The sequence below is a fragment of the Rhinolophus sinicus genome, chromosome 8 (assembly GCF_057876585.1).
Source record: "Rhinolophus sinicus isolate RSI-liver-muscle chromosome 8, RSI-T2T, whole genome shotgun sequence".
In the NCBI taxonomy this organism is placed as follows: Eukaryota; Metazoa; Chordata; class Mammalia; order Chiroptera; family Rhinolophidae; genus Rhinolophus; species Rhinolophus sinicus.
Genome location: NC_142508.1, coordinates 4,176,353 through 4,198,748, shown reverse-complemented (window position 1 = coordinate 4,198,748; position 22,396 = coordinate 4,176,353). Strand labels below are relative to the sequence as shown.

The 22,396-nt window shown below is 49.2% G+C and overlaps 1 protein-coding gene across 4 annotated transcripts; it reads left to right on the top strand.

Annotated features, from left to right (window-relative positions):
* Window positions 1-60: 60 nt before the first annotated feature.
* On the top strand, window positions 61-22,385 carry ZNF862 (zinc finger protein 862). Of its 4 annotated transcripts, none has more exons than XM_074315176.2 (7): window positions 61-305; window positions 4,739-4,850; window positions 8,147-8,832; window positions 10,319-10,496; window positions 14,458-14,550; window positions 15,380-17,494; window positions 18,954-22,385. In XM_074315176.2, the coding sequence occupies exons 1-7, from the start codon at window positions 282-284 to the stop codon at window positions 19,127-19,129; spliced, it is 3,384 nt and encodes a 1,127-aa protein (XP_074171277.2). In that variant the 5' UTR covers window positions 61-281; the 3' UTR covers window positions 19,130-22,385. The 4 variants fall into 4 exon arrangements, with proteins under 4 accessions (XP_074171277.2, XP_088655968.1, XP_088655969.1 ...); XM_088799842.1 differs by lacking the exon at window positions 61-305 and adding an exon at window positions 319-580; XM_088799843.1 differs by lacking the exon at window positions 61-305 and adding an exon at window positions 603-788.
* The last annotated feature ends 11 nt before the right edge of the window (window positions 22,386-22,396 follow it).

The window sequence follows — 22,396 nt, the reverse complement described above, 5'->3', positions numbered from 1 at the left end:
GTTTCCCGTGATGTCCCGTCGCCTCGGGCTAAGCGGCTGCCGTAAAGCGGCTCGCTCAGCACGACCCTAGTCCCAGCTGTGCACCTCTCCAAGCTCCTGGAGCGCTACTGCCCCCCAGGCGTGGGAGAGGCACGCGCTCCTTCCCCGCCGGGGAGCCCTCCCCTCCCAGGGCCGTGATCCCCAAGGTGGTCGCGGCCGCGGCTTCCTCCGGCCGGGCCGCGGGGGGAGGGGACGGCCTGGAGGCAGTGGCGGGGGCAGCACGGGCCACCGAAAGCGGGGCCATGGAGCCCAGGGAGTCGGGGAAGGTAGGCCTGGAAGGGCCCTGGGGCCGCCCACCCCCCTCCCGTAGATCCCTGATCTGCCCTCTGGAGAGGCAGGCGGGTACGGGCGGAGTCCCAGCAGATGAGCCAGACTTGCAGGGGGAGACTCGCCCGCTCGCCCGCCGCCTCTTCTTCCGCACTTGGGCGGATGGCGCAGGGAGGGGCGGACACACCGCTCCGAGCCCCGCGCAGCCTTCTCGCTCCCCTCCCTCTCCTGGCCAAGCCACCTCTGCTAAGTGGCCGCTCGGTTGATGCTGGAGGTGGGTGACCCGCTCAGTGCAGTGATGCAAAAGTGCTTCCTGTTTTCTCACGACTTAGGCGTTTTGAAGAGGCCCAGCTTGTTTTAATGCTTTGAGGCTGGATAAGACGCCAGTGGGGCCCAAGGGGTAGAAATCACTGAGAGGCAGGGTGAAGGCTTGGACCTGCTTGGATCCCGTTTCCCAAGAAAGGGCTGAAAAGAAAAAGAAGGTACCTGGCATATTTCTGGCCGACTTCTGTTTCTGGCTTATCTACTTAATGAGTATCCGAGCATTGCTTAGAAGTATATTACCTAATTACTTCAGGCTGTGAGTTGGAAGAAAAGGTGGGAAAGAGTGCTTGAAGGTAGAGGTAAGTGGGTTTGACAGAATTGCTAGAGTTCCGAGGCAGTGTCAGCAAAGACCAACGTGGTGTTGCTGCTTGACCTGGAAACAGTGGCAGCCACGTGGGACTAACATCTTTCTGGATTTTATTTCTTTCCTGCCAGTTCTTGAGGATTGTTTCTTCTTTGCACAGAGGGAATTCCCTCAACAAACGTTTGTGAGTGCTGAGTCCCTCCTTTAAAAAAAAATTGTTCATTTAATAAACATTTGCGATCCGTGATTTACGTTGAATGAAATGGTGGAAGTACAAGGATAAATATGTAATGACCACTTTCCTCAAGGAGCTCTCCTGCGATTTTCACTTCAATAGCTTGGACAAGCCTGGAAGGGATGTCCCACAAGAGAGGGAGGATAATGAGGTTATATTGATGCTGTAGTTTTTCCAGGAAAGATTGGGAAGGACGCTGAATTACAAAAGTTCTTCTTGCTTAAGCATCTCTTCCGCATTCCGCTCTGCAAGCTAGTGATGCATTTTCCAGATGAAACAACCTACAAAGTGAATTATTTAAGACAATGTAGCTCAACTAAAGAATCTAACTAAAGAAAGATCGAAGGTGAACTGTGTGCCAACCTGATGTTAAGCACTATAGGGAAAAGTAAAGGAAATGACTCTTACCCTCAGGTAATATCCCCTGGTTAGTTTAGATTAAACTTGATTTTGAGTGAGGAGGAGCAAAATGTAGTGGGGAAGAAGGATTATTAACAATAGGCATTGGAATTGGTGACTTGAGGTTGATTTCCAACCCATTATGTTCCATTGTAGGCTTTTTAGCCTTTAAGGGGAGAAGAGAAATAAAACATTTTGGGAGGTAGAGGAGAAATTTGATGTTTCTTTCAGGCCCAGCCACTAATCGAAAGCCCTGGGGGCTGGAAATTTCACCCTTGGTTCTAATCTTGATTGCAAAGTATCTCAAAAAGATGCTCACCAAGTGTATCCATTTTCTAACCTGGGAAATGATAACATCATCCACAGGTGAAATAAAATGATTGCAAAACAAACTGGCAGTGTAAGATGTGTCACAAATGAGTGACAGTAACAGGCCTGGGTAGAATAGCTGTGCTATTCTAAGCTCCATTCCAAATGTTGTTTTGGCTCAAAGCTGGGAAACTGAGGTTCAGTTGATGGAAAGGCGTGGTCTGTTAGTAGACTCTTCCTTTCGGGCTATTTTGTGATATTTGTTAATTAAAAGCAATCTTGGCCCATGGGATTGAGTATCTTGCATGTCATTGGCAGAATAATCGATAAAGATCAGACTTTTCCCCATTATCCTGTTTTATCTTCTTCCCAGCCCTTATCACTGTACAAAATTCTCACATTTATGTATTTATTTACTTATTTATTTACATATTTGCTGACTTGACTCTCGGCTGCATCCCCTGCTAGAACAGTGGAGCAGTTTCTGGCACTTAATAGGTTCTCAAAGTATGTTTTTGAATGAACGACTGCTAAAATAGCACCAGTGCAGGAGCCCTTTCACCACAAGGTGTGGGTGCTCTGAAGAACACTGCAATCTGACACCTCATGTACCCCTGGGGAGACTTGTTGGTGCTGCCAAATAGGGCTATTTATTTGTGTACGTATTTATTGTCTCAACATTTCTGGTTCCTCGCCCCCTCTGACGTCCCCATGGAAGTGCTCACCCCTTTCTCATTCGTCTCTGTACACAATTCCATTATTGCACTTATGTCACCCGTTATTTTAATCTTGAGAATAAAGATGGTACCTTTCATATCTTAGGCTCACCATGCACCAAGCACATAGGAACAAATAATAAATGTATGTTGAATGAAAAAATGAATTTAGTGCCTATGAAATACTCTCTGTATAACCTGGTGGTGGGGAGAGGGACAGTGATGGTGAAGGGGTTTGTAAAATAAGCCGATCAGCATAGGCTTACTGATTGCCAGGCTCCATGAGGGCTAGAAAGCCTTCCTTGCCCAGGGGAGGAAATGCTTGGGCTGGGAGGTTAGGAACTCCATCATGGGAGAGGTGGAATGTGAAATCTGATGAGTGGGTAGGCTCCGAGTAGGTGGGAAGAAATGGCCAGAGGCAGGGAATCTAAAGGTGGGTGTGTAGGAGGCTATGTTGTGATTGCCATTATCTGAATCTGTGTAGTGGAGGTTCCAGATGGTGCAACCCATAACGCTAAGGTTAGGAAGGTGGGTTAGGGTCCGATTGAGGAACCGGGCATGGAGCTGATAAGTCAGAGCTCTACCCTATAGACAGTGGGAATCATTAAAATAGAATATCCAGAGATAGTCTGCTTTATATGCAGGTAAGGAATTCCTTTTATTTAAGCAGATTGGTGGCTCTTTTTTTTTTTTTTTTTTTACATTGCAGTCAACTGGAATCAGAAGGCTCGTGCCCTAACAATTGGTTAAAAGAGAGATACCAGGATTAGGGTAGTCACTCTTGTTGACAAGATACTTCTTTATTATCTCAACATTCAGACCTGGCCGTATGCTTCATCCTTGCGGAGCCTATAAGCTAAAGTGATGGGTCCATGTGCTTTCATTATGTCCACCTGTTCCCTCAGGAAGAAAGGGTGGGTGGGTTTGAATAGGGAGCCCTGCTGTCCTTGGTCACAAATGTTTTAACCTGCCCCAATCGGAGCAGCTTGCCCTCTAAGTCCTGGTGTACAGTAGTTGTCCCGGAATCTGCCTTCACTGTGATCTCGAGGGTTCTCTTTCCCCTTCCCCACGCTGGCTCTCTTTAGACCATATCTCGGTGTACCCCTTTCCTGTCTGACTTCCTTCTTGTAATGGAGCCCATCTTCCAGCAAGTTTTTGGAAATATCATCACATTTTACTCTGAGAGTAAATAGTTGTTTAAAATATACACGTTTGGCAGTTCAAGTCTATGTTTGTTTTAAAAACTGTTGATTCATACATAGTTATAAACAAAAGTCTGCAAGGTTACATTCCAAATGTTAATAGTAATGATTCTTTTTCAGTAAGGGGTTGTGGGTGATCTTAAAACATTTTTTTCTACTTATTTTTTAAATTTTCTTCATAAGTATTTTTGAAGTATTCTCATAAGAAAAATACTTAAGTTATTTTTAAATAAATGATTCAGTTTGTTTTAGTCTAGAAGAGGGGCACAGAGCCTTGCTTTTACTTAACCCCCATTCTTTTATGGGCCTCGTGGATATCTGCGTTTCTAAACCACTTTGCTCAACCATCGAGATCTCTGATTGGCTCCTTGACCAATTGTCCCACAATCTAGAACTCCCAAATCATCTTTGAATTCCGCCGCTGCCCCTTTTGGGTGGAACAGAGCTAGTTGACAGGCCGGTGGGATTTAGTTCTCAGCTCTAAAGCTTTGCCTGTCTTGATCATTGACTTCATTCACAGACATAGTTCTGAATGGTCTTCGACTATTCCTAGGGATCAGGTACATCTTCCTAAGGGAAGATTTACCGTGTTCAAAGTTTTGCAAAAGAATTTGCTGGAAGTTGTTGCTGAGGCTGAGAAGTAATGGGTCCTGTGGGGCCATGCAGAGCACACACAGAAAGGATTATGAAATTCCCAACTCAGCCGTCTTTATGACTTTTGTTTCAGTGCGTGGCCCTTCCTAGAAGAACGAGCCTCATTGCCACTGTGATGTACACCCAGGTGGTGAAAGAGATGGGGTGTAGTTTTGTATGTAGATTGACGGTGCCCCCTCCCCTAATCTGATACACTCCTAGCACGGGGGTGCACGCAGGTGGTCGTGAACACAGGTGTGGAAGATAAAGGAAGAAGTTGGTGCTCAGCTGGTGTCATTTTGCCTTTCAGGCTCCTGTGACATTTGATGACATCACAGTGTACTTGCTTCAGGAGGAATGGATGCTGCTGAGTCAGCAACAGAAGGAGCTCTGTGGTTCGGACAAGCTGCTGGCACCGCTGGGTACGGGCTCCTGTTCGTTTCCCCACCGCCTGAACGTAGATCCGCATTCCCAACTGTATCCAACTGGGACATACTCGAGAGGTTTCTGGAATCCTACCATTGAGGGAGGACCTCTCTATTCATCTGTTCAGTCTCATATCTAACTTAACTGCGCATGATTCACTCATCACCTTTCGCTTCTCCCTCTAAATTGGCAAAGAGAAGTGGGGAAATGGGGCATGTCAGGCTAGACCTCGAGGCCTCAGGATATCCCGAGGTGCCAGGTGGGAAGCCCCGCCTGTGGTCTGTGGGGTTGCAAGGTGGATTCTGTTCCAGGTTCCCAGAGGTCAGCGAGGTAGAAAGAGCACCGGATCTGGAGTGTGGCCATACTGGTGTGCCTTGGACCAAGCCCTTTAGCCTTGTAAGCCTTGATTTCGTCTTCGTAGGGTTGTCACAGAGGTTGAGAGAGAGAAAACAACTTAAAATTGTGTGCCCATGGAGGTATTTTTCGTCTTTTCTATTTTCTGAACATGCTTTCTCTGCTTCTGTGGGTAGACTTTCGATACCATGGACAGAGGTGATTGTATTGTAACGTGTACACACATATGTACTATTTTCGGATTTCAGTTTGATACCACCCTGTCTTTCCTTCTTTTTATCTTGGTCCCCATCTAAAGGTTATGCGAATGAGAGTCTCCACTCTCTGTGGACAGAGGGATGGTAGCTGGGCTGGTCTTCTTCCCATGCTAGACACAGTTTGAAAACCACTGATTCTTCTAAACCAGAAGTTGCGAAGTAGCAGGTCATGGGCCAGGTTTGGCCAACAGATTTTTTTATTTTTTTACTTTCATCACTTTCGTTTGGCTTCTTAAAAATATTTGTATAAATTGTCAATATTTAAACATGGGGAGTTTTCACATGAAAATATGGACATCTGGCTTCTCTTGACAAATGGGACAGTCGGGCAGTGCTGACCCTGGGTTCCGCATGCTGGCCTCCTCCTGGAGTCGAGTATCCGCTGTCCCGATACATGGGTTTGATTCCTCCAGGTGGCCACAGCCTCCCACCCCAGCCTGATTTCCTCAGTTGTATTATCAGTCGGGCCCCTCTTAACCTTTGAGTTTGAGCCTCTGTTCTAAACCAATAGTTTTCATACCATTTTAGTCTAGAAGAGGGGCACAGAGCCTTGCTTTTACTTAGTCCCCCATTCTTGGAGGTTCCTCATGGATATGTGCGTTTCTAAACCACTGTGCTGAACCATTGAGATTTCCGGTTGGCTCCTTGACAGTTATCCCACCTTGCTGAGAGGATGTGACAGACAGAGCTTTCATTACTGTTGTGATCTAGATACTGGACCTCCTAGCGCTTCTCTCTTCCTGACTCAGGACCCACTATTGCCAACCCAGAGCTATTCTGTAAGTTTAAGCGAGGGCCAGGACCATGGTTAGGCAATGTCCGCAGCCAGAGGGATCTCCTGAGATGCCACCCAGGTGAGTGTGGCACCCCCCGGGAGGAGGGAAGCTTAGCTGGAGAGAGGACTCCTATGTCATCCTCCACCTCTCCCTGTTCTCCACCAACTTACATTTGAAGGCTGTTTCTGCCCCGCTCCAACTGTCACCTTATCTAAAATACACACACCTCCCCAACATGGTTCTCCAACTTCTCATCTCCCTTTATTTTATTTCTACCCGAGAGCATATGTTTATTTATATAAGTTCCATGGAGCGTGACTTTGTCTTATTTACTATTTATTCCCAGTGCCAAGAACAATGCCTGGCACATAGTAGTTACACAATCAGTAATCACCGAATGAATGAATGAATGAATGAATGCATGAATGAATGCATGAATGAATGAATGAACAGCCATCTACTAAGTCGTAGGGATTTATCTTTGCTTTGCTCCTTTGGGCAGCTTGTCCTGTTCAGGGCTTGGCTTGGCTTGAGCAGTCACTGTGGAAGAGACTGAGTTAACTCAGCCCTTTCTGCGGGCGAAAAGAGAGGTGGGAACAAGCTCCTCTATGAATCGACTCACAGAAGTGTGTATCCCTCTCAGACGGACCATAAGGAGCCCTGGGCTTCCTAATACTCATTTGTTTCTTTTTTCTCTGCTTGACTCTTTATGAATGGCCTTGTGCTCCTGGGGCTGGTTACAATTCTGTACACTGGTCTCTTGACCTGGAGCAAATTCTGTTGAGTTCTTGGCACCTGGGTATCAGAACTCACATTGATGCATGAGAAACGGCTCCAGAGGAGTTAGAGTTGTCTCAGCTGCGTTTCACCTTAGGAGCGAATAAAAAAACTTCTAGGTTAGCTTGAAGAAGAAAAATCTAGTGAGGTCATGAGGGTCTTCACCTCTTTGAAGGGTTGTGGTGTGAGAGAGGAATGAAATGTGTGTGTCTCTTGAGGGCGGAAGTAGCACCCCAGGGTGGAAGTTCCTCAAAGCTGGATTACTTTGAGGGAAAGTCTCTGGGGACCACAACTGTCTGCCCAGGAGGAGGTCGCTCTGTGGCCCCATAGGTCCTGGAGCGAAGTGCAGCTAGATGGCTGCCTGTCAGAGCACCGAGGCGGGGGGCTCCTGCAGGGGATGGGGTTATGGTACAGGCATACCTCATCTGATTGCGCTTCACAGATGCTGCCTTTTGTTAGAAGTTGAAGGTTTGTGGTGACTGCACGGAGCAAGTCTGTCAGCGCCATTTTTTCCAAGAGGTTCCGGTGATGGTTGGTATTTTTTACCAATAAAGTATTTTTTTAATTCAAGTATATACATTTTTTAGACATAATGCTATTGCACACTTAACAGACTACAGTATAGTGTAAACATTGCTTTTGTAGGCACTGGGAAACCAAACACCGTGTGTGACCATTTTATTGCGCTATTCGCCGTAGTGAGGTGATCTGGAACCGAACGCCCAGTATTTCTGAGGTCTGCCTGTATTGGGCTTTAATTACTTATTTAACCCCATGTTCTATTAGGTCAGTGTGCTTATCCATGAATAAGTTTGAGCTCCAAAGACTGTGCCACGCTCTTAGGTTGCTGATATTGAATTGCAACGATCTCCTTTGGGCTAGGTGTATCTGTCCTTTATATTTTTTTGAAAGAAAAAGTTTGCTTAAAGCCACTTGATTTTCTTCTGGGTTAGGTAAGGTGGGCCTGGGGAGTTGGGGGAACCGAAAGAAGAGAATTCGGGTAGAGGCTGTGTCACTTTTGTGTGATTTCCAGCTTTCATATTTGAAATATCTGAGAGCCTTCATGAGTCGCAGTGGCTCTCTCTATAGGATTTCAGAGCAAATTCCATTTGTCTCTTTTCTGTAAAGGAAAAAACAAGATGGGCTACATCGAAGAAATGGACGTGCATGGTCCAGCCAGAGAGGCTGGGCCTTACCTGCCACCGCAGAAGAAAGCCTGTCTTACCCACTTGGGGACAGACAGTGGCACCATTGACGAAGACTGCACAGGAAAAAGCAAAAAGCCCTTGAAACCCCGGTCCATCCAGAGGTCATGGTTTGCACAGTTCCCATGGCTGGTCACCAATGAGGAGCAGACGGCTCTCTTTTGCTCTGCTTGCCGAGAATACCCGTCTGTCAAAGACAGACGGTCCAGACTGATAGAAGGTTATACAGGACCATTCAAGGTGGAAACTCTCAAATACCACGCCAAGAGCAAAGCTCATCTGTTTTGCATTGATGCCTTGGCAGCACGGGACCCCGTCTGGGCAGCCCGTTTCCGGAGTGTCCGAGATGCTAGCCCAGAGCACCTCTTCCCTGCAGATTATCCCATCTTGTACCCCCCAGGGCCTCTGGGAACCTATGATAACATGGCCCGGCTCCTGCCCCGCTCTCGCTCTCGAGCTGAACCGGAGGACCCTGGGGAGAATGGAGCAATTCCTGCATTGTATCTGGACTGCATTTCCGATTTGAGGCATAAAGAAACCGTGGATGACGTCCACATCTCCTCAAATGGTAATGCTTTGTGGAGTGACTCTGCTGAATCGTGCAGCCAGGTAATATGTTTATAATGATGATGTATCTCGGGAGGTGGTCGGATTCCATACTGAGAACAACATATGTTGCCTGATGATGATGGAAAAATTATATTAGCTTAACCTATGGCTTCCATAATGTTATAAGCTAACATGCTTATCATGGCCTAGGCCCCGTTGTAAGTGCTCTACATGGATGGGGTCATTTATTTAAGACAACTAGCCCTATTGTTATCATCTCCTTTTGCAGCTAACAAAACCTAATTAGTGGGACTGAATATCCTTTTCTGATATAAAGGGAACATCTCAATTCAGAACAGTGATCTTTATCCAGAATCCACAACAAGCACAGAACACAATCAGTAATCCACAGCCACAAAACCACAGAGCTCTTAAGTAATGAAATTAAGATTTTGTTTTCCACTTTCACTTTGGGATCATGGAGCACTTTTCAGCATTGGGAAGTTTCTTCACATACGTTCTTTTATGTCATGATTTGAATACTGCTCTGAGGCTGGTGGGGCAGGCTGATTAAACCCCTCTCCTTGGGAGAAAACTGAGACGGGAGGAGCGACCTGTCCAGAGTCCAAGGCTTCCCGTGGTGTCGACCTGCCCCAGGGCCTTGGCGGCCCCGCCCAGTGCTTTCCTTCCACTGCCCCATTGTTGGGTCCTGGAAGGCTCTAGTTCTCATCTTAGGTTTGTTTTGTAATTGTCTAATTCTTTGGAAAGTTGGCCAGTGAGGAAACGGTATGAACTGGAATCTTTGAGTAACTAGAACCTTCCCCATTCCTCACTAGTCCCGCAAGCAGGGTTTTGCTACACCTCCTTTGGAGTGACCCCTCTAGGGTCCCAAGGAGAAGAGCGCAGAATTTTTCTGGATTCTGGAAAAATCCAAGCCTCCTAACTTCAGAAGGGCCCAGCTAAAGTTAGGAGGCTTGGATTTTTCCAGAATCCAGAAAAGTGACAAAGCTCATATCTCTTCATCTTCATGTTCCTTCTCAGTATTGGCAGCCAATAAACAGGCCTAAGCTTTTATAATTGGAATTCCTTTAGCGGTACTGCGTGTAAACCTAGTCACTGAATATAAGCATCTGGAGTTCTTTTTTACTGCTTCCTCCCCATCCGCGTGGGAAATCCTAGCAGGGGTTCCTAGAGGCAGATGGTCGTCTTGGTAGTCACGCATGCATAGAAGGCACCCCCTCAGGGCTGTAGGAGGCAGGGTGCACTCATAAGGTTCTCCCAAGACCTCTGTTCTGTCAGTGCATTTGTAGTTCCTCCCAGGAGACCCTAGGATCACACTGAGGCTCATTTGGTCTTTACGCACCCATTCTGGGCCTCACCATTTTGCTTGTTTGACTTTTGTCAAAGACAAATTAGTTCCTCAGAGTACATCTGGGCCTGTTGGTGAGGGTCCCAGGAGAAACAGGCCTTGAAAAGGAGCCCAAAAGTGCCACGCCGGGTATCTGACGTAAGAGGCCTACTGAGTGACTGCTGCTCTTTGTTGCAGGATCCTCCTGAGGAGGGGCTGTGTGAGGAGGTGCCTATGGTGTTTGAGGAGCTGCCGGTGGCGTTTGAAGACGTGGCGGTGTATTTCACCCGGGAGGAGTGGGGCCTGCTAGACAAGCGGCGGAAGGAGCTCTACAGAGACGTGATGCGGCGCAATTACGAGCTGCTGGCATCCCTGGGTAAAGATTCCTGTAGACCTTTGTTCACCACCATCATTTGACTTGGGAAATCCACAATGGCCGCTGTGACCTGTGGTCATCTTGCATATCTGCCCCTTCCCTGTACATAGGCAGAGAGCAATTCCATCTTTTGTACCCCGGAACTCTCCCTGCTTTGGGATACTGTACTTTATCCCCTCTTCATCTACCCATCTATCACCCATCCTCTACCAAACATTGATTGAGCACCTACTACGGGCCGGATGGACATGAATGAGGCAAGGTCTCTGCTTTCAAGGGCCAGTAGGTTTGTGGGCGAGACAGAGACTTTAATAAGAAGCTATAAAATAACACAAGCTCCATAAAAGGGGTTCAGGAAAAGTGCCCTGGGGATACCGAAGAAAGATGATTCAATTTTGCTGGGCATCAGAGGGAGAGCTCAGCGAATTTTTACAGAGTGCCAAATGATTTAACTGAATCAGAAACCAGGTTGATGGGGGTGGGGGAGGAAGGACATCTAGATATGACAGAGGGAGGGGACAGCATGAGCAAAGGCCTGGAGGTGAGAAAGGGCCTCCAAGTGGATTGTGTCCTCTACTTCATCTTTCCCAGGTGCCAGAAGGGCTGGCAGTCGGGGCCTAGGTGTCACTCGACTGGGTGCTGGAGAGTGACGAAAGTCATAGTGTTTATTTCCTTCCCAGAAGACTGTTGTCTCCTGCATCTGTTGCTTTTTCTTCTCTCTGCCTCCTTTTTCTGTCAAACACCCAAGGTTCATGTGGCATCAAAATGGAAAGATAACTTTTCATGTTATAAAACTTGTACTTATTTCTTTTTTTTCACTAGCATATATGGTTAACAACAGACCTTTCAGAACTTAGGAATTCCAGCAGCGACTTGTATCATGCCTTCTACAGAATAAGAAGTCAGACTATGTGTGACTTAATTGGTGTCACATCCGCTGGTGTACACTGTCCTTTCGTGTGCCGCTAAGACAGGGATTATTTTCTAAACAGTCTTGACCTGTATACGCTTGTTTTTTATCATTGTTTAGAATTTTTAAATGGCTCCCAAACGTTCAGAACTAACTGTTCATAACATATATAATGACTTATTTTGTGGTGATAGAGGTTTTGTAACTATGTCCTCGGCCCGGGCACCTGTGCGAAGTGTATGTTCAGAGAGCATCGCTGCCAGCGTCTAATGTAAATTGTTTGCCTGATTATGATTATGTATTACTTACGTCTGGTCAAAGTAGTATATTATGATGGTATTTTGTTGTAGGATGTTTTTTCCTCTGGAATTGAAATTTTTTCTTATTTTTTTAGTTTTGCTAGTTTTCTGTGCTATCACTAGTTCTTCTCAAATGCTCCAGTGACTTATACGGCTCCATTGAAGAGTCTTTTCCACACGATCAAACATCCTGTCATTTATTGGCTTCACTCTTTTTCTGGAGGTTTCTGCCATGGGTCTTCCTTTCCTCTGCTCTGTCTAAACTAGTTCAGCTTTAGGCCTGCTGTGTAGCTGTGGCCTCAGATTTTCCTTTGTCTTTCTCCTGTTTCCTGGATCTGTCTCTTTCAGGTTTATAGCTTCATTTTGTTGGAGCACATCTTCCAGTAACCCTAAGAAAGTGTGCATGGGAAAAAGATTTTTTCGGGCTCTGTATATCTGAAAATGCCCTCATTCTGCCCTCACAAGAGATAACCTGGTTGGGTATAGAATTCTAGGTTGGAAATAATTTTCCTCAGCATTTTTAAAGCATTGCTTTTCAGTTTTATAGGTAGAGTTGAAAAGTCTAAATGCCTTTGTAGCCCTAAATATGCCTTGTATTTCAACACAGCCTATTTTTCTACTCTGAAAGGTTTTAAGATCTATTCCAGTATTCTGATGCATTTAATGATATGAGTGTCTTTTGCTCTTTTGTTCTGGATATCTGGTGCTTCCCTTCCATGTGGAAACTTGCATTTTACAGTTTGGGGAAATATTCTTGTTTTATTTCTTCCTATCTATTTTCCCTCTTCTTTCTTCCAAAAAGTCCTATTAGTTAGATATTAGACTTCCTAAGTTGAGTCTGTACTTTTGTTTTCTTTTTTCCCCTATTTTCTGCTTCTATCTTTTTTTGTTCTACTTTATTGGAGATTTCCTCAATTTTATTTTCTAACAACTCTATTAAATTAAAAAAAATTTTTTTCTATCATATTTAAAATCTAAGAGCCCTTATTGCTCTTTTCATCTATGACTATCATGACTTTTCTCTCTGGGAATATTAATTCTAGTCTGTTTTTTTGAAGCTTCGTTTTGCTTCTTGCATCATCTCTACTTCCATCTTTTTTCCTACTTGTTTCATGTTAGAAGCTTATCTTAAAGAAATATCTTTCGGTTCATTCATATTTAAAGGTAAAGCCTTAAAAATAAACTGGCTGGAAGCTCTGTGCTCTTGGTTGGGACTCCTGAAGGGGTAGCTTTCACGGTAGGGTGACCAGCTGTGAACCTGGATGTCTCATTGCAGAGCCCACAAACGTCAGTCTCCATAGGTGTTCTGTGGGGAGGAGTGAGTGGAGTGGGGCAACTCAGTGTCTCCAAAGAAAATTCTTCCAGTCTACTGCTTGGAGAGTATAAGCTGAGCCAGTGGGCTTAGAGGCAAGTAACGCATCTTCTGCTATACAGACCCTACCTTCGTCTCTCTGTTTGTATTATAACCCTTCATCTTTCCTTCTCCCCACTATCCCAGGGTCAGACCTTTCCGTGAAGTTTTCTGTAGACTCAGTCTCTGTTCTCCTCCACGGATGAGGGTGGTGGTGTTTTCTGGTTTCCTGGAATTGGTCAGAGGACCTTGGGTGGAGCTGGTCCCTGCAGACTTTGAGCCAGCCCCATGTCCACCTGTCCCTTACCTCACCTTCTACTGCACCTGGGGCCTCCGGGCCCTGCATCTTCCGGGGATTCTGTGGCCAAATTCCCTTCATTCTCCTTTATCCCCTCTGCCAGTATTTGTTGTTCAGCTCTGTTAGTTCTGTCTTTTACCTTCTTTCCTTCTTCCAAAAATATATTAATATTTCTACTCCAATGTTTCTCTTGGGCTTATGCTTTATTTTCAGAAGCATGTGTTCAATGTAGCACCATTTAATAATTTACTTATTATATTTTTACTAGTAATAAATATATGGATACATACACACATATAATAAATATACATATATTCAAGTGATCCAAAAAATGAACAACAAGGATACTTTCCCTTTTACCTTGTCCTTTGGTCCCTCCCCAGAAGCACCGACGATTACCAGTTGCTTGTATGTCCTTCTAAAGGAAGTTGATATACACACTCACACAGACACATACAAAAGCATGTAAATGGATACTAGTGGATTTTATTTTAAATCAAGAAAGCGATTTCATTGCATACCCCCGAGGAATATTCATATTTTAAATAAAGGGCAGTGCTTAACTCAAAGACATGAATTTCTTCTAGTCAGATTTCAGGTTTTATGTCAGATGGTAGATACTTTTATGGGGACTTTCAAGTGCCCGTTAAAATAACCCATGTACTTAGCCACCTGCACCAAGTCCAACTGTAGGTGTCGCTGAGGGCCCCTGCATGGGAACAGTTGTCGGTGGCACTCTTCCACGTCTCGTCTAGCTTTCTTTATCATCCCTATCTTCTATTTTATCTCCTATGTTTCTTCCTATTTTCATCCTCCCCTCTAGATGAGTTTGGCTGACTCATTGGCTTGCATGGCTGGCCCATGGAGCTAAGGAAGTTATTTATCCTGGCGGAGGGATATACCCTGGTCGGGCTGGTTTCAAGAATAAAATTGGCACCCTCGATGAGGAAGCTTTCATCGTGCCCTGGCTGAATAGACTTTATTAAGAGATAGGCCCAGGGGCATCCCTGAGTGTCTCAGGTACCACAAATAGCTTCAGGAGGGCTACTTGACTTGATGGTCCATAGTAGTGACGTCGGTGTGACTTTTTGTCCCTGCAATAGGGCCTGCTGCTGCCAAACCAGACTTGATCTCAAAACTGGAGCGTGGAGCCGCACCCTGGATCAAGGACCCAAATGGGCCGAAGTGGGGGAAAGGTGAGTCTTGACCTACTGAGTTCTGAAGGGCATGTCCAGGGGCCCTTGTCACTGTGGCAAGTCACACCATGTTCGTCCGCCCACACTTAGCCTGCACCTGTTCTGCACCAGGCCCTGTATTGGGCCCTGGGTAGACAAATAAGAAACTAACCCTACCCTCATAATGTAGAGTAGCCCAGGAAACCGGTGCAGTGTGGTCAAGTAGGGAGCTCTGGTGAGCAGAGGTGCTAAAGGGACCTGTGGTCGAGCTATGGGAGGAGGGAGGCACCGGTTATAAGGGACGATGTGACCCGCAGGCCCGTGAGCCCCTCCTCCGTCTTCCCTCCTCCTCTGGTGTTTAGTGACAATATTGCTGTCTGTGAGAGTTAGTTTTGTCGCATATCTCAGGCAGTAACTTACTGGCTAGTTAACTCTTGAGAATACTTCTGCGTCTCCCTCAAAGGCTCATGAGGACTAACAGATGTTTAACTTCATTTCTTTGGGGTGCCTCGAAGGAAGATTAAAGCCACCTGTTTATCCAATAGCATCTATGGCCCAGGTGGTTAACTAAGCTTATTAGCAGCTGATGTCACATGATCCCAGGGTCGCTGTGTGGATAGAAAGGAGGAGGCTGGCGAAAGAACTCAGGGATTAGCAAACACCTCTTAGGCAGCCAGATCGACTTCCACAGGTAATAATGGGGAAGCTACTAATGATTTCTAGAAAGGGGGATCACATTCACCTTGGCTGCTTTGCATAAAGGGTACTTACTGAATTGGGCTGTCTTAGCTGGTGGGAGACCGCAGCGTTCTGGGCAGCAAAACCAAGCACAGTTTGATTTGCTTCAAAGGGAAAAGAAAGATGGTGGACGCAAGAGAGGCAGACACACAGACCCCGGCTGTAGAGTCTGCATTGCTTCCAGCTCCTTCTATGGAGACATGTACCTCCTACTGTGGTTCCAGCCTTTGTGAAATACAGGTAGATGGGCCTAGGAAAATTAAGAGGACTTACAGACCCCGTTCAATTCAGAGGTCCTGGTTTGGGCAGTTCCCATGGTTAGTCATCGACCCAGAAGAGACCAAGCTCTTCTGCTCAGCTTGCAAAGAAAGACCGAGTCTCCATGACAGATCATCGCGGTTAGTCCGAGGTTACACGGGGCCTTTTAAAGTGGAGACTTTAAAGTACCACGAAGTCAGCAAAGCCCACAAGCTCTGTGTCAACACTGTGGGAATCAAGGAAGACGGCCCTCCGGCCGCCCTCGTCCCAGAGATCTCCAGCGACCTGATGGCCAACATGGAGCACTTTTTCAACGCCGCCTACTCCATCGCGTACCACTCGAGGCCCCTGAATGACTTTGAGAAGATCCTGCAACTCCTGCAGAGCACTGGGACCATGATTCTGGGCAAGTACCGAAATCGCACCGCGTGCACTCAGTTCATCAAATACATCTCTGAGACTCTGAAGCAGGAGATCCTCGAGGACGTGCGCAAGTCCCCTTGTGTGAGCGTGCTGTTGGACAGCTCCACAGACGCCCCCGACCAGGCCTCTGTGGGCATCTACATCCGCTACTTCAAGGGCACGGAGGTGAAAGAGTCTTACATCACGTTGGCCCCGCTCTACAGTGAGACCGTGGACGGGTACTTTGAGTCCATCGTCTCTGCCCTGGATGAACTGGACATCCCTTTCCGGAAGCCTGGTTGGGTGGTGGGCCTGGGAACCGATGGCTCAGCCATGCTGAGCTGCGGAGGAGGCCTTGTCGCAAAGTTCCAGGAGGTCATCCCCCGGCTGCTGCCTGTCCATTGTGTGGCCCACCGGCTGCACCTGGCGGTGGTGGACGCTTGTGGGGGCATCGATCTGGTGAAGAAGTGTGACCGGCACATCCGAACTGTCTTCAAGTTTTATCAGTCCTCACACAAAAGGCTGACCGAGCTGCAGGAAGGCGCGGCCGCCCTGGAGCAGGAAATCGTCCGCCTAAAGGACCTGAACGCTGTCAGGTGGGTGGCCAGCAAGAGACGCACACTGAACGCACTCATCGTGAGCTGGCCGGCCCTGGCCAGGCACCTGCAGAGTGTGGCGGAAGCCGGGGGCCAGACTGGGCACAGGGCCAGCGGCATGCTGAAGCTGACGAAGAGCTTCCATTTCATCAAGTTCTGCCACTTCCTCTTGGACTTCCTGAGCATCTACAGGCTTTTGTCTGACGTCTGCCAGAGAGAGAGCGTGCCGATTACGGAGGTGAACTCCACGCTGGGCCGGGCCTATGTAGCACTGGAGACCCTCCGTCACCAGGCAGGGCCCAAAGAGGAAGAGTTCCATGCCAGCTTCAAGGATGGGCAGCTCCACGGCATCTTCCTGGACAGAATGGAGATGGCAGAACAGCGGTTCCTGGCCGACAGGGACAGAGTGATCCTGACGGGCATTGAGTACCTCCAGCAGAGGTTTGACACAGCCCGCGCCCCCCAGCTCAAGAACATGGAGGTGTTTGACACCATGGCCTGGCCAAGTGGGATTGAACTGGCCAGTTTTGGGAATGATGAGATTCTCGCCCTCGCCAGGTACTTTGAGCTCTCACTCCCCCCCAGGTACAGTGAGGAAGCGCTGCTGGAGGAGTGGCTGGGCCTGAAAGCCACTGCCAAGAGCCTGCCGTTCTCCATGCTGTGTAAGACCACCCTGGCCCAGCACTACCGCTTCCCCTTGCTGAGCAGGCTGGTGGCCGTGGTGGTCTGCGTGCCCGTCTCCACCTCCTGCTGTGAGCGGGGATTCAGCGCCATGCACCGGATCAGGACTGACGAGAGGACCAAGCTCTCTAACGAGGTCATCAACATGCTCATGATGACAGCAGTGAATGGTGTGGCAGTCACAGAGTACGACCCCCAGCCTGCCATCCAGCACTGGTACCTGACCTCTTCAGGCCGGCGTTTCAGCCACGTTTACACCTGTGCCCCGGTGCCACCCCGCTCCCATGCAAGTAAGTACCCGTGGCAGAGTTCCTGGACATGGGAAGACAGAGGGAGGGGATCTTATCTTCCCAGTTCCCTGCTGAGCTCAAAGTTCCAACCATGTGCTAGACCAGTGGCTACTCGAGACATGCCACCAACCCTCAGGGAGCTCATGATCCAGCTGCAGAGGCCGTAGACACACAGAGGCAGGCACAGGGCATAGAGCTAAGCGCAGGAATTTCCGGAGCTGGTCTGCCCAGCTGCAAAGTCTAGCTCTGCCGCTTACTAGTGTTTGCAAGTTAGTCTCTTGTGTGCGTTGGTTTTCATTTGTCAAGTGAATCAATACATGTGAAGTGCTTAGAATAATGTCTGATAAGGAGTGTCAATGGCACGCTAAAGGCTAAGACTGCTACCAGAAGTCACTAAAGGACTGCACGAGTTGGGGCAGTGGCATCATTCTAAGTGGGGCCGTGTAGACTGAGGGTTCGAGAGGGAAGAGGTTGGTGCAGGGCAGAGGGCTGTGGAGAAGGTGGGGGCGCCCAGGCAGGGGAGGAGTTGGTGAGGGTACTGCCTACTGGCCTGAGGTGTCGGGGTGGGGACTGGGCTTGAGGGGGAAGGTACATTATATGGGAGGGCAACTTACTGAAGGAGAAATTGTCCTCTCTGCAAGTAGTCACTGGAAACCAAAGAAAATGTGGTAGGCATTGAGGTTCCCAGGCTATTCGTGTTTTACTTCACAGAGACAGAGCGATGATTTGTCTCTCGACGTTTTCTTCTAGCTGGTCTCCTTCCTACTGCTTCCGCTCTCATTTTTTACCCCTGAGTCTGTGGTCGTCCGCAGTGGACTGGGTCTCAGGGTTGACAGAGACTCCGTAGGAAGCAGGGTGGTGGGGCCCAGGGAAGAAAAGAGAGGAAGTGCCGAGATGGGGAGCCTTCACCCCAGCATTTGTTGAGTGAGTTGTTGTCCGTGTCCAGCCTGTGGAGGTGAAGGAGAAAAAGATGCTGGCAGCTTGCCCCTTTGCAGGTGGTTCTTCTCCTGGGGACCATGGGGCTAGTACATCTGAAACAAATAGAGTTCACCACCAGATTTTACATGATAAAGCCCTCCTTCCCAGGCAGGCTTTCGCAGCCCCAGCACTGTGGACGTTTGGGGCCAAATCTTTGTGGGGGGCCCAGCCTGTGCCTGGTGGGATTTTGAACCACATTTCTGGCCTCTACCTGTTACATAGCCTCCGGATAACGGTGACGTCCTCCCCATCATAGTAATAAACAGTGTCTCCAGACATGGCCCAATGTCCCCTGGGGGGCAGATCGCCCCCAGTGACACCCAGCAGATCAGGCCTGCGGCTCTAGTCCAGTCTCCAGTCTGCGCTGCCCTGGTTTTTCCATCGAATATACCTTGGGGCTCAGATGGATGTGGGAAGGGGATCACCATCTAACCTAGTTTCCCCTGGGTCTGATGGTGCCTTCCCTTTCCTCCCGCTTGAGGGACGGGGCCCAGGAAGGAGAAGGTGGGAGAGCTCTGTGTGGACGGGGCCGTGACCCAGAAGCCACCTGTACCATCCTATGGGGAACCGGTGGAGACCAGGCAGGACTGCATCGTGGACGCTCCTGACAGACTCCTGTACCTCCACACCAGCCAGGAGGCCCCCAAGCTGTCCTGAGAGAGGCCCGACAGGAGCAGGACTCCTAGGATTGCCTTGGAGACGCCCGTGCTGCCCTGCCCCTTGGGGTCATGCTGACAGGCTCTCTACGGAGGTTTAGCTGCCCTCGAGTCTTCTTTGGTGGGGACTAAAGCACCAGCTAGTGGGTGGTGACAAGGTGGTTTCACCCACATCCCAGGAGGCAGGGCAATCAGGAGGCATGCAGCCTGTTTCCCACGGCCCCGCTCTACGCGGAGTGGCACCTCCCAGCACTTGTTATAAATAATGCAGAAAACTTCTTATCTCAAGTTCATGTTTAAGGTGCTTCAGGAAGTAATCCCATCATGAAAGATTTTACCCCATGTTCTGTGGCAAGAGGACTTTTCTGAAGTGGGACAGACTGTTGGGTAGGGGCTTAAAGGAGCACCCAGGCCCCTGGCAGGGTGGGGAGAGTGCCAGGGAAGCTGCCCACGGCCTCAGTGGTCTGGGGAAGGCACTGGGTGAGGGGCAGAGGATGGCCAGGCTCCAATAGCTGGCCTGGCTCTGGGATCTGTCGCCCTGGATCCATGGCAGACTCAGGGACACCCCAACTTCAAATAGGAGACTCATATCAGAGATTTCTCTACCACCTGCCAGGACCTTCCTTAGGATGAGACAAGCAAAAGGCCTTTGCACAGAGCGCTCCGTAGATCTCCTGCAGCGTCGGGCAGCAGAGGGACGTGTCTCCCTGGAGGCAGTCCATGTGCCCACCAGCCGCACCCCTTGTGTTTGACCTGCATCGTGCTGAGCTGGCTTCCTAAGGAGTGGACACAACCAAGTTGCCCTCGGGAGGCTGGGATCTGGCTCCAGCTCTGCTGCAGGCAGTGGTTCCACCACGATTAATCCTTCCTCTTTGCTGTGCCTCAGTTTCCCTCTCCATGATGTGGCAGCAGAGAGTCCAAGTGCCTGCTGTTTCCCAGCCCACCACAGGACTGAAGGATAACAGCACTTCCAACTCCCTGCAAGACAGATGGCTGGCTGCACAGAGGGGACCCCAGGCTGCACAGGGGGGACCCCAGGCTGCACAGAGGGGACCCCAGGCTGCACAGAGGGGACCCCAGGCTATACAGGGGGCACCCCAGACTGCACAGGGGACCCCAGGCTGCACAGAGGGGACCCCAGGCTGCACAGAGGGGACCCCAGGCTGCACAGGGGACCCCAGGCTGCACAGGGGACCCCAGGCTGCACAGAGGGCACCCCAGGCTGCACAGAGGGGACCCAGCTGTGCTCAGCCCTTGTCTTGGGCCCCACCACCACTATTTTTACTGTGGGAAGACGTGCTTCCTAGACCTGCCGTGGGCGTGATGGTCTAGTCCAGTCTTCCCAAAGTTGCTCTGGGGACTCAGCCGGGGTCTCCCTAGGGTGCTTGTGAAAATGGCTCTACCCAGACCTGCTCGCTCAGTGCTGGGACTGGGGCTCAGTGCCTGGCTGTTGCCAGCAAGGTCTCCAGGAACTTCATGGGCCCTGCTCGAGGTACAGGAGGGCACCCTCACCCCATCTCCCCTCCACCCGAAGTAAAGCACTTTCCTTCGAGGTCGGCTTCCTCTCAGCAGGCTCCCCAGCTGCTTCTCTGCCTGGAGTGGTGTGGTGTCTGGTCCCGCCTTCCTAACCATGGCTGGGAATAGGCAGGCTGGAGGGAAGGGTTCCCTCACCCCTGCCTTTCACTTGTTTCAGACAAGCAGAAAGCGGTGCTCCATCCAGGCCTCACTACCTGGCTCCAGCTGGGGTCCCTGCTCTGTGCTGCATTCCAGGAGGTCTGGCTTCCAACTAGCAGTCTGTCCACTTCCCCTTCCTATAAGGTGCTGAGAGCCCTGAGATGCTGCTCACTGCATGGCCAAACCCCTGCCTCCCAATGTTTCTGATTCTGCCTTCCCATGACCCGACCCTTAGCACCTACCCTTAGCGCCATCCCTCCAGTTTCCTTCAGCTTTGAGCCAGGAATTCCATTCTCACGTTCTCTCTTTAACCTGTGGAAATGTCTGTCTTCCAGCTCTATGGTCTGGGGTCTGAGATGTACCACGGGCCCTTGGAGCTGACGCTCGAGCAGTGTTACTGTCACATGGCCAAGATGGAGCCCAGACCTCTCTCCTCCATCACATATGTTTCTATGTGGAGTTCAGGAATCTGCCCTAGGCCAGGTGCCGTGGGGGTGATTTGGTGGAATGGAAGAGAGAGAGGCCCTTTAAAGTTGGGGTCATAGCCCCTGCCCTATCCACAGGGATTCCAAATTGAGGTGCCTTTCCTGCAAGCACCTTCCCCGTGGCATTTTCCAGCCTTTAAGAATCCTCAGAGCAAGAGGCTAGTCCTGCGGGCAGTGCTGCATGTGGGTTATACACACACACGCACGCACACATGTCTAGGCTGAGGTGGAGGCCAGGTACAGACACACCCTGCCTCTTCCCATCTGTGCTCTGAGAACGGCTCAGTGCTAGCCTGTGAGAAAACTGGTCCCCTTGGCACTATTTGTCATGGGGGTTTGCACTCCCCAAGTTTCTCGAGGGGGCTTGGGCATGCTCTGGCTCCTCTTTATTAGCTAAAAGCAAAGAGGACTATGTGTTTTGTGCAGGACCCCAGGGCTGCAACGGGATGAGCATCCTTTTAAGGGAGACCCATGGCCCAGGCTGGCCTCTTTGTTTTGTTTCAAGAGACATGCTGTGTTTCCGACCCCAGGCCCTGGTAATCCCCTGGGTAGAGAGGCTTCCTCGCTTTGCCTCACAAGAAAACAAGTTGAAGGACATTTGGAACAGGAGCAATCATGCTGCCTTTGCCCAGAGTCCTGGCCATGCGTCCATCCTCCTTCCCTACGTGTAATCTTCATGGTATTTCTGTGTTCCCATCCACCCACCCACCACACCTCAGGACTGATATTCTGAGTAACCAGCATTATAACTGACATGTTGGTGTTAACAGCCATAGGGACCAGATGGGAGGGAGGGACCTCAGCCCCACACCCACCCCCTAGCTGGACAGGTTAGAGCATAATCTACCCCAGCCCTTCTGCTTCTGTCTCAAGCCAAGGTTGGTTTCCTAGGATGCTAAGTATTTAGCAGGACAGTGTGAAGATTGGCCAGTTCCCTCATTCAGGTGTCTGTCTGTCAAGGATACTAGGGGGGGTCGGGGTAAGGGGAGGCCTGGATGTCCTCTCCGCCGCTGGTTTCAAAGATGTGCAAATGAGGTTTATACAGCCACGATTGATTTTCGATGTTTTGCTATCTGAATAAAGCAGAATTTATTTCGACACATGCCTCT

Bases quoted from the DNA above. Each gene is read 5' to 3' on its own strand.
- ZNF862 (XM_088799841.1), top strand. From the start codon at position 1,536: ATGTTAAGCACTATAGGGAAAAGTAAAGGAAATGACTCTTACCCTCAG. The intron at 1,584-4,738 runs GTAATATCCCCT...TTTGCCTTTCAG, and splicing joins GAAATGACTCTTACCCTCAG to GCTCCTGTGACATTTGATGA. The intron at 14,551-15,379 runs GTGAGTCTTGAC...TTTGCTTCAAAG, and splicing joins TGGGCCGAAGTGGGGGAAAG to GGAAAAGAAAGATGGTGGAC.